A 15,785-nucleotide genomic window follows, 5' to 3' on the forward strand; every position below is an offset into this window, starting at 1 on the left:
TGACAACACCTTACCCATGGCTCTGTTAGGGTGATAACAGCACCAATCATGAGGTCTTGCACAGCCTGGTGTTGTCATCACTACCTATTGTGTGTGTGGGTGTGGGTGGGGGGGCTCTCTTTCCTGTACTCTGTCTTTCTGCTTCCTCAGCCCAGAAGCCCAATAGCCTACACTGTTCTGCACCTTTGACTGGCCCATTTGTTGTTGTTGTGACTTTTGGAAAATGAATAGAACAACCCACACACCAAGGCCTTTACCTTGGAAAGTATCATGCTTTGAAAGTGTTCTGACGTTAGTTCTAGAACAAAGAGAAGCGTGTGAAGGAAATTCATTTCTTTCTGTGCCGTGCTTCGTGTTTCGATCCTGTTTATAACTCAGGACACCTGCTGTGCTCACTACTCGGCTTTGAGCCTCTGGCTGTGATCCTGTAAGATTTAGAGGCTCCAAATGAAACTTTTCCATTCAAGATCTAATTTATTCATTTATTTACTTACTTTTTATTTATTATGTATATGGTGTTCTGCCCGCAGGCCAGAAGAGGGCGCCAGATCTCATTACAGATGGTTGTGAGCCACCATGTGGTTTCTGGGAATTGAACTCAGGATCTCTGGAAGAACAGCCAGTGCTCTTAACTACTGAGCCATCTCTCCAGCCCCTCAAGATCTATTTTTTACTGGCCTCTCAGGTGCTCTCTTCCCTCTTCTCAGCTATTTTAACATCAACCCTATTCTTTTTAAAGAACTGGGCATAGTGAAAAATCCCTCTAGATTATGGGAGAGTGTTGCTGATTCATTGTAACTACTCAGCAATGAGTCAACTACAATACACCACATCCTGGGGAGATTTTTAAAAGTTGTTTAGCAACTCTGCTCCCAGCTTCTAGTAAGGCAGCTAGGCTCTGCATCCTGATCAAGGGAGCAATGCCATGTCACATGCTACCAGATAGGTTCCAGCCCCCAATTCTCTATGGATCTTTGGGGGCTGCGAAGGCATCCCACATGCACATGGCTGTGGTTTTTCTCATCTTGCATTCATCACCCCATTCAGGAAGACAGATTTTTATTATGCAGCAAAACTGCTGCTACAGGGTAAACGCTGACACAAAGGAATCGTCCAAACCAAGTATAAAAGCATAGAAAATAGACCCGAGATAGGTTTCAGGTCCTTGTTTAAAAGTGGCTGCTGTCAGAGGAGTGCTTTACTATGCAGTTGTAACAAATGGCTGACTGCAGAGAGCAAGCTTGCCTCTTCTAAGGAAAGGTGGAAGGCCAGGGTCAGGACACAGAGAGACTCCTGTCCTTCTTGACTAGATTACACTACCAGACTTTCCATTACTTGGAAGGAATTGTGTCACTAGCACTACATCTTGAGGTTGAATATTAATCTTGGCTATATGAGAATCCACAGGTGTTTAGTTAGTAGCTAGTAAGTACAGTTAGCCAAGTAAGAATATACAAACCCAAGGAGATTCAAAGGTAAGTGCACACAGACCACCCCCAGCTCTACCAGTTCATTCATTACTGTCTCACAGTTAACAGTCTTTAGAAGAACACAGCCAAAATCTGAAGTTCATGTGTGAAGACTGCCTCTCAATGAACAATCTTTTAATGGGATTTTACTCCAATTTTCAGTCTTCTCTAGGACATCAGGAGCACAGAACTGGTACCTGCCCCCAAGAAAACCTTACATGGAGGCAAAACTAGGTTACCTTGTGAGATAAAGCTTTTATATTTCCACCCCAAATTATATGTGCTCCAAATAGAGAAGAATAAGTGGTAAAACAGGAGATAGGGAGAAGGGGGCATTCCTGAGAAGTGAAGAGTTCCAGAAGGCTTCACGGGGAGAAGAGGCTTAATTTTTGTACTTGGCTGATGCAGGATTACAACAGGGATTGATGATGGCATCAGGCCTACAGATGTTTTATATTATTTTCATTGATTAGAACTCAGCCATGTGACCATGCCTATCTGCATGGAGGTCTGGAAATGTTTGTTGAGAGACCAAGGAAGCAGTTTTGGTGGACTTGTGGCTCCTACATTGCCTTCTAGTTTGAGTAGGTTGAACTTTGTAGTATACACAGTGTTGAGCCATCCTCAGCTTTAGCAAAGATGAGAGAGTGCTAATTGGTGATGAAAGTTCCATAAAGCTACTAACTCTTGTTATTCTCATAGTTACATCCTAAACATATATATGGTCATCTTAAACAAGTGTGTAATAAAACAATGGAATGATGGATAGGTGCTGGAGAGGAGTTCTGTATGGGTGGAACTGTCTCAGGTGGATGAGTGGAAGATAGTCAAATCAGGAAAGCTACTTTGAAAGTGCTTATGTAGATTTGGTAGAGTCTGAGGTAGACCAGCTAACCTAGAATGTGTCCATTTTTAGAAATGTTCTGATATTTTAACCCAGTTAGTATATAGCTAAGCCATGGGGTTGTAGTTAAACCAGGATCTCCTCTGAGCTGAAACTGTAGAAGCAGGTTGTGTTCCTAGGAAGGGCCGGCACTTTCTTTGGAGGCATTAACTGGAATCAGCCTGGGGACTTGGGCTGTGCTGTAAGACAGCAACCCAAACAAAATAAAACTTGACTAAGCCAGAAAACCCAGACTGAAGTTCAAGTTACTTTAACAGACTCTAGGGAAACACAAAGTGCAGTTGTATTAGCTATGCAAAATTTGCTCTTTGACCTTACAGCCAGGAAAGTTACCCGTGCACACAGAATCTTCTGCCAGTATTGCAAAGTGTTGGACACAGTAACTTTTAGCAATTATGCAATATTTTAAAACTTTTTTAATTTTAAAATATACTTTAAAAATAGATGCTGATCCAACAAGAACAGAGGGTATCAATGAAAAGACTGTGCTGTCGTGCACCTAAGAGAGGCCAGCACACAGACAGCCTTGTACAGCCAGCAGCTCAGAGCTTAAGAAATTGCTCACAGATGAATTCCTTAGAAATCAAAAGCAAGGGTCAGCACCATCCTGTCCTCCCTCTGGATATAACCTCTGTGTCTTGTGCACAAGCTTGGGCCATGTCAGCGGCTTGCCCAGACTCATGTTACCCACCTCTGAAGACTGATGACAGATTTCTAACTTCAGGTTTATGCAGAGTTGAGTGAGAATTCTCAGAACAACCCATGATTCTTGGGAGATTTTTAATGATTCTTGATCTGGAAATAATATAAAAACAGGAGAGTGTTTTGTGGTATTTTTGCGTGTTTCATATTGGTTTAGGGAACAATCCAACATTAAAGAGGCTTAAAAATAACAAATCTTTATGAAGACTTAACATGCCCCCCCCTCTTTTTTTTTTAAAATTCTTCCCCACCAAAAAAAGAAACTATAATAATGAACGTGACTAGAACAATTAAGGCACACAGAAACAAAGGACAAGGCAGGCTAGGTTAGGGAGAGGTGACTGCCAAGAGGATCCCCACAGCCAAGGCTAGCAGTGTCTGCTGCTCATGCAGACAGTGCTGGGAAGGGTAAGAGGAAGTGATGCAGCTTGGGCTTTCCTTCACAGGGCCAGGGCTCTTTGGGCCCAAGGTTCTCACTGACCAAGGCCTCTTGAGACATGAACTCTCCATCTGAGGTAATGGGGACCTGCAAGTCCATTAGTTAATTCTCCAGCTCAAATCCCAGGGAACCTAATCTTAGAAAGCAGAGGAAGTCCTGAGTGAATGTCCAGGGCATGGCCATGCCAAGGACCCCAGAGCCTCAGACTCATTGAGGAATGGCTAGTTGTCACCCTCATCCCTCCTCATGTATGGAGGGTGGGGTGGGATTGAGGCATGTAAGGAATTGGCAAAGCCTTCCCTTCTGGTTTGTTTGGGGGTACTGATAGTGCATGCATAAAATGTTCATTATAGCTTTCTGTCCTGGAATATTTATGGCCTGAGGACTACTTCCCTGTAGAGGCTGCTCCTATTGAGCCTGGAAAACTTCTCTCCTTGATGCAGCTATCAGACACAAGCCCTTCCTGCCTGTTGACCTGTGTGTAATAACCCCATATTCCTGTCCAGCTGTACACAGTAACCCTGCCTCCCTGTTCAACTGTATGTAATAGGGGCTAGGGATTTAGCTCAGTGATAGAGCGCTTGCCTAGCAAGCGCAAGGCCCTGGGTTCGGTCCTCAGCTCTGGAAAAAAAAAAAAAGACAAATCAACTGTATGTAATAAACACGAGGTGCTTCTACGGGTATTGCAGTTTCTCAAGCTGAGAGCCCAGACCACGTGACTCCAGCTTTTTTGCGTTAGTGTGTTCACCTGTCTATCTTTTCTTCATTCCTCACCTCCCAGTCAGATCAATCTCTGGAGGCCAAGCAAGGACTTGGCACCAGTTCAGTAGAATCCTGTTTGCCTGGTGATCTATTTACCTACTTTTACAACATAAGACTTTGTTCATAAAGTTCATATAGAGACTTGTATTATGTTGGGACAGTTTTCATGTCAGCCTTGCAGGTTTGTTAGATGTAAACCAACTGGACAGCACTTTTAGTTTCTCTTGTTCCAGCTTTCTGAATACACACACAAAACTCACTGAGACACCATGGTCCAGGGTGATGGGAGGAGTCTGCATCTCTGCTTTCCAAAGGGAACACACAGACCAATAAGCAGAGACATGGCTGCTGGGTCAAGAGGATGAGAAGGAGCATCAGAGACGAGGAGTTCTTGGGATTAGAAGGAGGGAGTCCTGAAGATACCCAAAGTCTTCAAAACGTCTGCTTTAGGCCTCATAGGCTCTTCCAGCTCCTCCAGTATCCGCTATTACAACCTTCTAACTAATGAACCAAATTTTGTCAGTGTTCAGCAGACAGGGAAATGGTCCTCCTGCACATCAACCTCCAGAGCATCTACTTTCAGCAAGTAGGCTGCCTCCTCTGGCTGAACCAACACTGGGGCATCCTCCAACGTTGAAGAGTTCCAGAAGGCTTCATGGGGAGAAGGGGCTTAATGTTTGTCTTTGGCTGATGCAGGATTGATAATGGGGATTAGTGATGGCATCAGGCTTACAGATGTTTTATATTATTATTCTCATTGATTAGAAATCAATCATGTGATTATGCCTATCTGCATGATTTTAATGAGGAAAATCCCATTAGAAATTGTTCTGGAAGCTGAGACTGAGGGTTAGGCCTTACTGCAGAAAGGTAGGAATCAGAGAGATCAAAAACGGCTTAGCAAATGGGACCCCTTTGCTTGGTTAGGGGGTTGGTGACAAGAGGCGGTGACCATTAGAGTGGTCCCCTCATCCTGGATTCACTTGGGTCTCTGGCCTCCTGTTGTTGGTGTTGTCTTTGTTTGAACTTTCTTCATTTTAAACTGGTTTCATATCCTGGGAAAACTGAGATGGTTGGTTATCCTGAGCCTACTCCAAAGCTAGGCTTGAGAAAGGAAGTGATAAAGAAAGGTGGTGGGTATTGGAAGGAATGCTATCTGCAACCATGTAGCTGAAGGTGATCTTTTTGTAGCTGGAATCGGTAGGGCCTACAGGGAAGATGAAGGAAATGCTTGGCAGAGTCCCATTCTACAACTCAGAGTGAGCTGATCAGTCAGTGCAGGGACCAGATACTAAAGAGAGGCCTTGTGTTTGCTCTGGACATCTTAGCTGTATCACCTATGTGCACTGACTTTTCTAAATATGCTTTTTTTCTCTCTTTTCTTAGGGAGGCAGGACACAGTGCGTGAGAGAAGTCTGTCCCATTCTCTCTTGTCCCCAGCACCTTAGTCACACACCCCCAGGACAGTGCTGCCCCAAATGTTTGGGTGAGTGACAATTTACAGGTCAAAGAATGATGTAATTTCTGGTTGAAGTTTCTGCTGAGGATATATGTATGTTGCTTCATGGCCTAGTGGAGACAACTGCTCCTTCTAACTGTGTGAGTCGGCTTTGCCTCTTACCTGAGATCTGTTCAGAGGCTGCTCTTCTCTTGGCTTCTGTTGTTTCTGGAGCCTGGCATGCAGTTCTAAGCTGGTTAATGTCCGGTGGGGTGAGGATAGTGCTGAAGAAAGAGGATCTAGCTGGACATGTGACTGATAGGAGTGTGCAGTAAAGGCATTTGGAAGTAAATGTATGGAAGACTGTAGACTAGTGTTTCCTGAGAGCCAAGCGTGCACAGGAGGACCGGAGGACAGGAGGACAGGAGGACAGGAGGACAGGCAGTGAGAAGCTTGCAATGAACAGCAATTGACTTTGATTTGGAGGGAGTATCTGTTACGCCACGGAGCCTTTACTACAGACCAGGTACTGTACACAGATTACGTAGTTCTTTTAAATGAATCTTCTCAGGAAACTTAAATTCAGAACAGAACTCCCATATGTCACACTGGCACTGTTATTAGTTTTAACCCTCTGAGAAAAAGGCATTTCAATAATCTGCAGAGATCCTCAGGGAAAGCTGGTAAGGTCCCTGATCACCGCTGGTTTGATTTTTGCTGATTGCTTCTCTGGATCTCTCTATTATTTTGTTATGGTTTTAGCCATCCTTTTCTCCGATTAACACCTCCAGCAGTCTTCCCATCCTATGGTACAATTGAATCAAGGCTTGTGTAGCACCTTTCACTGAAAGCTTGCAGCCAGCATGGGGGATTATTTTACAGAGATGTAGAATGAGTATCACAAAGTGGAATATTGAACTTCCTAGTTCCTGGACGGCCCTAACTGTTTTGTCTTTGGGAGGTTTTCACTGCATGTCTCCTTGATTGGGCTTCAGCCCCTGCCAGTTCCACCCACACCCTTTTTGGTGCCTCCTGTTTCTTTCATAGTTTGCTTTCTCTAACTCCGAGACATTCTGTTGACTTACATCCCCCATTCACAGATTATCACACCTTCGGTTAGCTTCTTTATACAACCAAACTGCCAAACAAAGACACTGTGTTAAAGTATTTTCTCCTCGGTTAGGGAATCTACTGCGTTTCATCTAACAGTGTTTGCCATTTGATTTCATGTGCAAACTCATACTTGTAAGCAAATATGGAATAACTTCGAAGAACCAGAGAGAACTGGTAGATGCCCTGGGTTAGAGACATTTTCATTTGCTTGTGCTTCGTCTGTTGCCAACCCACACGTGCTGCCCTGAGTTGAAGCCAGTGTAGGAGATGTGGCCAAGCCGAGGGCATGGCACACCAAGCTGAGGGCATGACGCAACCTGTGCCATCTAAATGTGAGTCTGCCAAAGCGGCAGTGGTGATTGGTCATGGCCTTGCAGATAAATAATGATGATTAAAGCTTTGAAGAAAAGGCTGCTGATGTGTTGAGTCCATTTAGAAGTTTCTCATGTGAGCCATGGCAATTGTATTTAATACACATTTTATGGATCATGTGTTTTGAAGATAGCCTACGTAAAGAACATTAAGTCTGGGGAAACTTAAAGATCGTGATTCCACCAAAGGGAACTGACTTTCTCTTCTTTGGCCTAAACCCCAGTGGAATGGTGTGGAAATGGCTTAAGCTGTATATCCAGCCTCTGAACCACTCCCTAGAATGTTTTGTGTTGGGCCATGATGACTTTGGGATTAAAGTGAGATTTTGTGTTTCTTTGTATTAGAAAGAAACATGTCAACACAGCAATAAAAGAAAAAAAAAAAACAGATGAAGGAAAATACCAGGAAACTGTCTGCTTGCTGAAAACCAAGTGTCATTCAGCTTCTAGCTGAATGGGTACTGATTTGCTCTTAGATTTTTTTCTTGACCAGGATGCCTGCACCTGGAACACCTCTGCCATTTGAGTTGCAAAATTTCCTTCGTCTTTTGCTTATTTTCAATGGAGCATCTTATCAAAGATCAGGATACACAGACTAGTACCGTAGACACCTCTCCAGGTGGTATAGCCCAGAGTAATTCTGACATTATATCATAATTACAGTGCTAATACTTATAATCTGCCATCTGCTGGGAGTTCAGATAAGAGCCAGGCATGTCACGAAGATTTATAGCCATAGTTCTAGGTACAATTTACATTTTTGTGAGGGATAATTTAAGCCTGTGGTCACATCTAACTCAGGAAATAACTGTTGTAGTGTCTGTTTGTTCAGCAATCAACCAATAGATCAGTCAAATTCATAGATTCATCCATCATCTATCCATCTACTCCCATTTATACAATATCCATTTATATAATAGTATTGAGTAGAATAATAGTGGTATAAGCAAAAGGCTGTGTAATGATTGAAAAGGGTCAAAGGGTCATGTGTTCTAGGAGATGGAATGACCTCTGTGGAGGAAATGTAGTCTCTAAACATGAAGAAGAGGTATTATAATTGGTTTATGAGCAAGATTCCACAGAGATATTATAATTTTATTTATTTTTGAGACAGATTCTTGCCATATAGCCCAGGCTGGCATTGAACTTGTGTTCATACTGCCTGTGCCTCCCAAGTACTAGAACTGTAAGTATATATTACCATGCCTGGATCTCCATAGAGATCTCTCTATAGATTTGTCTTCTTAGTTATTTGAGAATTTTGTGTGGTGTGTTTTGATTATATTCCCCCACTTTCTGCAACTCTTCCCAGATCAACTCCCATCTTCCCTATTCACTCAACTTTATGTCCTTTAAAACAATATCCAAGGCCAATTTGTATTGTGCAAATATTCTTGGGTGTGTGATTTTACAAAGAGTACAATCTTAGAGAAAACTGACTCTGCTCCCAGCAGCTAACAATTCCCAATAGCTCCTTATCTTGGGATGGAATTTCATGCCCAACTTCCCTCTCCATGCTGGGATTTGGTCTAGCTTGGGCTTGCACAGGTCTTGTGTATGCTGTCCCAACTGCTGTGCATTCATATGGACAGCTTCCTGCTATGCCAAAAAATACTGATTCCTTGTAGGGGGCACCTCTGGTTCTTACACTCTTTCTGCCTCCTCTTCTTCTAGTAGCCCTTAGCCTTCATATGAGGAGGTACAGTATATATATGTTTCATTTAGAGCTGAGCATTCCACAGTCTCCTATTTTCTGTGCCTTGGCCAGTTGGGAAGTCTCTGTTAGTTACTATCTACTGCAGGTAGAAGCTTTTGTGATGAGAGTTGACAGATATATTAATCTATGGCCATAATGATTAGTCATTAGAAGTCTACTTAATACCATGTCCATTTAACAAAACAATAATAGTACATTCTCCTCCAGAGTCTATGACCTTTCTAGCCATAGGATTTAGTCCTGATAATGGTGCCAGGTATAGGTTTCATCTTGTGGAGTGTGACTAAAATTGAATCAGAAAGTGGTTGGTTACTGCAATGACATTCATGACACTTTTGCTCCTGTGGGAATGTCTTGGCAGCCATTCACTAATGTAGCTTTACAGCTGGGTAAGAATGATGATTAGTTTTCTCTTCTGGTAGTATGAATAGCATTGTACCATGAAAGCTTGCAAATAGGAATGAAGCTTCCAAGTCAGTACTAGCTTAATTGTTTCATGTTACAGCCATCAACAATAGTCCTAACGTCCTAGGGGGTAGCCAAGAGCACTGGCACAAGTCTGTACTGCTTGTGGGGGTAGTGTATGTCTATGAGACCTCACCAGCCAACAACCCACAATAAGTAACCTATTCCTGGCACTAGTCTTTTTTTGTTAGCCTCTGGTCTCTTATAGAGTTATTGTCCTGGTAGAGGGTAAATTCATTCTCTCTCTCTCTCTCTCTCTCTCTCTCTCTCTCTCTCGTGTGTGTGTGTGTGTGTGTGTATTTGTGTGTGTGTGTATGTATGTATGTATGTATACAGAAGTAGACTTCCATCTGAATTAAAAAAAAAGACTTTGGTACTATTTATCCCCCCATATTAACTGCCCTCCTCTCCACCACTCCAATTCAACTCTTCCAATTCCATTATTCCCAATTAATATTTTTTATACCAATGTGTTCTGTCTCTACCCCCTAGAAAGTCCCTCCCCATGTCTCTTTAGTAGTTTTCTGAACTTTGTAGCCATTCCAAATGAAATAGAAGTATCTGAAGACTCAAAACTTGCATCCATATATGAGAGAAAATATGAGGTCTTTCTCTTTCTGGTCTGGATTACCGCACTGAGAACAATAGTTTCTATCTTCCATTTACTAGCAATTTTCATTTTTAACAGCTGAGTAATATTCCATTGAGTAAATACACCACATTTTCTTTATGTATTTATTAGTTGTTAGACATCTATCCTGTCTCCACTCCATGGCTGTTATGAGTAGAGCAGCAATGAACATGGATGAGTGAGTACCTGTATTAGGATATGGAGTCCTTTGTGGATATACTCAGGAGTGATAAAGCTGATAATACGATAGATCTATTTTCACTTATGAGGAACCTCCACACTTACTTCCATAGTAGCTGCACCAGCATGTACCCCACTAGCAGTGAGTACGTGCTTTCCTTTCCTTACATCCAGACAGCACACGCCACTGTTTGATCTCAGTCACTCTGACTGAGACAGGCTGAAACAGAAGCAGTTTTTCATTTGCGCTTCTCTAATGGCTAAAGTTGCTGAACATTTTAAAACACATTTCTTAACAGTTGAGAACTCTCTGTGTAGTTCTGTGCCCCATTTTATAATTGGGTTGTTAGTTTCTTTATGTTAAAGTTTTTGAGTTACTTAGAGATTGTAGATATTAACCCTTTGTCAGATGGAATACTTCGGGCTGCCTCTTCCCACAATTGATGGGATTTGCTGGATATTAACAACAAGAGAAGTGACAGAAAGGATACAAACTCATGAAAACTCAACAACCAAAGTCAGGTGAAGGAAAAAAAATCAATAGAAAATTAACATTTCCTAGAACTGAATAAAAATACAAACACAGCATATGAAAATCTATGGGGCACATTCTATCTCTCTCTCTCTCTCTCTCTCTCTCTCTCTCTCTCTCTCTCTAATTAATTAATTAATTAATTTCAGCATTTGTCTGCCTTTTGCCACAAACCATTTGTGGTCAGTTGTGAAACACTTGAAGTACATGTAGATAAAGTAGGGGAAAGGACAGCCAGATCATAATTTTAGAAAATATTTTACTGAATTGTAGTTTTATTTTGCTTATTCAAAGATAGAAGCATATCTCTGATGGATTGATTAAGAGACTAATGTTCAATTTGTGAAAAATTATCAACATCATTGTTGTAGTAAATATTTTTAAAACTGGTGGGAAAGAGCACTGTCTGATGTTCCAGAGGATCCAGGTTCAATTCCCGAACTGTCAGATTTCTGATCACATCAGATTAAAACAACAACAACAAAAACTGGTTACAGATGTTTCTTATACTATAATGTTCTAAAACTAGTATGTGTTTGGGTCGAAGTGATTATAATGGGGTGGGTCAATCCATGTGATTCAGATAATGGTTTTCTGATGCTCCAGAGTGACATCAGAGGGGTTCTTGGAGGAAATGAATTTTATATTTTTCTGGAAGTTAAAGAGTGTCAGGATGTAGTTGACTGGAATGTTAATAATGGTGATGGGCTAGGGAAATATCTCATTGGGCAACAGTGTTTGTCATGCAAGTATGGGGACCATAGTTTAGATTCTCAGAACTCAGGTGGTAAACAGATTGACACTGTGGCTAGTATGTAATTCCATCTTGTGGGAATAGAGACAGGGGACCCTTGGAAGTAGCTGTCTACACTAGCCTAATGAAGTCATCTGGATACAAATAAAAGAACATGCTTTAACATATAAAATGGAGAGAAATTGAGAAAGGCACCTGATGTCAACCTATGGCACCCACATGCATGCCCATAAACATACACATGTGCACATGTATACACACACACACACACACACACACACACACACACACACACACACGCCCACCACACATGCATATACTACCCAAGAAAACACAATGATTGTGCTAAATTTTATCTAATCATGGACAGTGTTTAGTTGTATACTTTAACATTATCATTGCAGATAGAGGTGGTAGATAGATATGAGGCAATGGCACTGTGGATGCTATGTTATTAGTGAAGTCAGAGAACCTGGAGTGATCATACCCAAGGTCATGAAGAAGTCTATAGATGGAATCCAAAGCACAGCTCACTGTTGTGAGAACAGCATTTAGTATGTGTGTAGCTATCCTGAGCCTACTGATAAAGATACTATCAGACCTACTAATGATGAATGTTAAAAGAAAGAGGATTTTGGCTATAAATTTATTCAGTGAACATGAATGGTCATCAGTTTCTTAACTTAGTCTTTAATTAAAGAAACTTAAACAATTTCGGAGATGGTTCCTGAATTAACTTTTCCTTTTATGCCTTTGTGTAATTTCTTTACTGATCTTATGTGTTAATGTATTTAGGCTATTATAGTAAAATGACATTGACATTTTCAAACAGAAATGCAACTCTAGAATCTGCAAAGTCCAATGCCAAGGTTCCTACAGCTTTTCTTCTTAGCTCATAGGTGTTCTTCTTGCTGTTCTTCACATGGTGGGAGGAGCAAGGAGTGTTTCTTGGATCTGTTACATGAAGACATTTTAGTGAGCACTCCCTTTAATGAACTAATCACCTCTCAAAGCTCTCACCTCTTAATATGATTGCTCAGTGCTTAGGTTTCAGTGTATGAGTTTTGTGGGAACACAGTTATTTAGACCATAATAGATGCTATTTCATGATAATCCTGAGGCTATCTTGATTCTTTCTACCTACAGCCTCCCTCTCACTGGTGCTACTTTGGGGGTGTTGTTACTTGTTGTCTAAGGGACTGCAGAATTAGTCACAATGTCTAGAACTCACCATGTTATGCTGAAATAATCTTTACTTCATATGAGCTCCACAAGGCAGCATATGTCCACTATGGTAAACAGATAGTTTGTTGAACCTGCAAAGTTCATTGTGGAATCAAACTTTTATACAATGCCTCTTCAAATTGGCAATTCCTTGGGACCTCCTGGTATACCTGACCCAAAGCTCCATTTTTGTACATCACATTTACCTGGCCTTGTAAGAATGTTCCACAGCCCTGTGATGTAATTATCAATGATAAGATGGTAAGATGGGATATGTCTGGTTTCTGTCATTCTTACATTGTGCTTACTCTTGTTCCCCCATAGGTCAGAGGAAAGTATTTGACCTTCCTTTTGGGAGCTGCCTGTTTCGCAGTGATGTTTATGACAATGGATCTTCATTTCTCTATGATAACTGCACAGTATGTACTTGCAAGGTAAGGGGACTCTAAGGGGCTGTGGCATTGCCCAATGAGCTTGGATTGCTGTGGAATTGTAGGCAAATGTGATAGCATTTTGTTCATCGTGAAGATTCATTGTTGATGCCATTGGAAGAATATAATCATACTCAAGGTCACAGAGGAGATGTGGAAACTGTCCTAAGCATTCTCGATAGTCAGACAAATACAGATGGTCCTGTTCTAGGGCTACCCCACCTGAAATAAATTCTGTAGCACACCTAACAATGAAAATAACTTTAATTGTATTCAAGACAAGAAAAAGGCATGGCTTTACAGTTCGCTACAGAGATGAACCTGATCAATTTCAAAGCCCATGGATATTCTGGTGAGGTGATGCCCACCTTTCACGGTTCGCATGATCCTATACTAAACATACAACTCCCTCTATGTACACTGCTTCACGTAAACACACAGAGCAAGTACTTGTGAACTTGTTCTCCATGCTCACAACTTCACATCTGTACTGAAATCTCACAGACCACAGCTTTGTCTTAGAAGCTGAAACTGAGCCTTTACTGAAACATGTCACCTTCCCAGTTCTCTTGCTTGTATTTACATCACTTTGGGTCTGAAGGAACCTTTGAGACATAATCAGCCAATGTGCCCTATTTGAGCTAGAATACTAGAATGAATACTTTTCCTGAAAGTGGTGGGCTTATCACAATGTGAGTTTGTAGACATTTTTGGGAAAGTGGATATTTAAAGAGTCAGCCATGTTGTAATTACCGTTCTATTGCTGTGAAGAGACACTATGACCAAGGCAACTCTTATAAAAGCATTTGATTGCAGACTTGCTTACAGTTTCAGAGGGTAAACCCACTATCATCATGGTGGGAAGCTGTAGCTGAGAGCTTTACAACCTGATCTACAGACAGCAGGGGTAGGGAGACAGGGCCTGGTAGAGCTTTTTAAACCCCAAAGCCTACACCCAGTGACACAATTCCTCCAACAAGGCCACACTCCCTAATCCTTTGATTTTTCTTAAACTCGGGACTAAATATGCAAATATATGGGTTTTGTGGGGAGGATGCTCTCATTTAAGCCTCCAAAGATGGCATTCACTGTGATAACAATGTCCCTTTCTGTCTGTAGAGCTTCCCTCTCCAGCAGCCTCATCCTGTGATCTTCCTAATTTCCAGGGAAGGTGCAGGAAATCTGAACAAGCTCTGTTCGTTTAGAATATGAAAGAAGAGCAGGAAGAAGGAAATGCATTGGTCCATAGTGATCTGGGATTTCTTGTCCCACTGAGGAAGTATGTTGAATATGAAATTATAGGCCAGTAGAAGCAAGACTGGGAGTGTGCCACATCCTCATCTGCTACAGACGTTAGTCAGGAAACATGTTCTGAAGTGGATGAAATGTTTATTGCACCACATTAAAGCACGGTGCTACGATGCTAGGAGAGCACAGTGTGGAGCCATTGTAGGTTGTTAGAGGAGGACTGGGAAGGATGCTTAGGAGGGTTGCAAGTCATTTTTAATTTCCAGTCTGCCTTTGGGCCTCCAGGACTCTACAATGGTGTGTAAGAAGAAGTGCTCCCAACCTGGTGTCTGTGACAATGATGGGGATGCCTGTTGTGAAGAGTGTCTCCTACGAGTGCCCCCAGATGATGTCAAAGTATGCAAGTTTGGCAGCAAGATTTTCAGGGTATGTGTGCCATCACAAGCGTCATGAGCTGTGGGAGCCATTATACTATAATGGCCATTAAAATGTTCCAGTTTTATGTAATCTATACATTTAAAAACACACATGTATATTTGATAAATTAATTTACGTGTGTGTGTGTGTGTGTGTGTGTGTGTGTGTGTGTGTGTGTGTTAAATCAAAGACCTGGAAGACTCTAAATGTGTCAGTGTTATTGCTCTTTCTATATGTGATCAGCCAATGCCTGAAGCTCAGCTGAGCAGGCCACATGGCTGGTGTGGTTATGGTGCTCAATTGCCTGAGAACATCTTGTTCACTTGAGGATGCTTAGTGCACCTTGTCAAGATCATGACCATGGACAGATCCTGATAGATCTATTATTAATTAGATGCTTTCAGCAATATTCTGCAGATTTCTTTAAACAATTGGCTCACTTCAAGGTGTTCAGATGAGGATGCTTACAATGTTAGTGACCAGCATAAGTTTGAGAGTCCAACTCCACGGTACTCAAAAGCTTGCTTACTGCCCATCCAACTCTGCCTGAAGTGTGCTCTACATTGTTTTCTGGTGATCTCAAGTGGAATACTAGCCATTTAACTTCAGGAAGCAGGTACCAGCTTAGTTCAAACTGCCTCCCCTCTCTTTTCTAGCATGTTTTCCTTAAGGATGAGAGAGAGACTCTGTATCAAAGACATGCTTGATGACAGCCGGGTGCATCTAGACCCTTAACATCATGTGGGATGTGGAGGCTCCCTCAGGCTGCCAATCCACTGACAAGATTGAAGACAGGTCTAGATTCTTATGGACCCTGCAAGGGAGAAGACAATGAATTATGCCTATCGGAGGGGTCATACAACAAGTTTTCAGAGAAACTCATTTAAAATCCTCTTTATTCAAAGCCATCACTTGTCCCTAGAGCATCAAGATAAAATAAACTCCTCTCATGATAGTGCTTTGGACAAAATACTTTCAAGTCACTTTA

The 15,785-nt window shown here is 41.7% G+C and overlaps 1 protein-coding gene across 1 annotated transcript in view; it reads left to right on the forward strand.

Annotated features, from left to right (window-relative positions):
- Window positions 1-15,785, forward strand: part of Bmper (BMP binding endothelial regulator) — a 250,055-nt gene that overhangs the window by 125,160 nt on the left and 109,110 nt on the right. Inside the window, exons 7-9 of the mRNA XM_036193923.1 lie at window positions 5,663-5,762; window positions 13,026-13,135; window positions 14,666-14,806. Coding sequence (XP_036049816.1) covers window positions 5,663-5,762; window positions 13,026-13,135; window positions 14,666-14,806 — 351 coding nt within the window. The remainder of the gene's footprint in view (window positions 1-5,662; window positions 5,763-13,025; window positions 13,136-14,665; window positions 14,807-15,785) is intronic.

Source organism: Onychomys torridus, chromosome 7 (genome assembly GCF_903995425.1).
Source record: "Onychomys torridus chromosome 7, mOncTor1.1, whole genome shotgun sequence".
Classification (NCBI taxonomy): domain Eukaryota; kingdom Metazoa; phylum Chordata; class Mammalia; order Rodentia; family Cricetidae; genus Onychomys; species Onychomys torridus.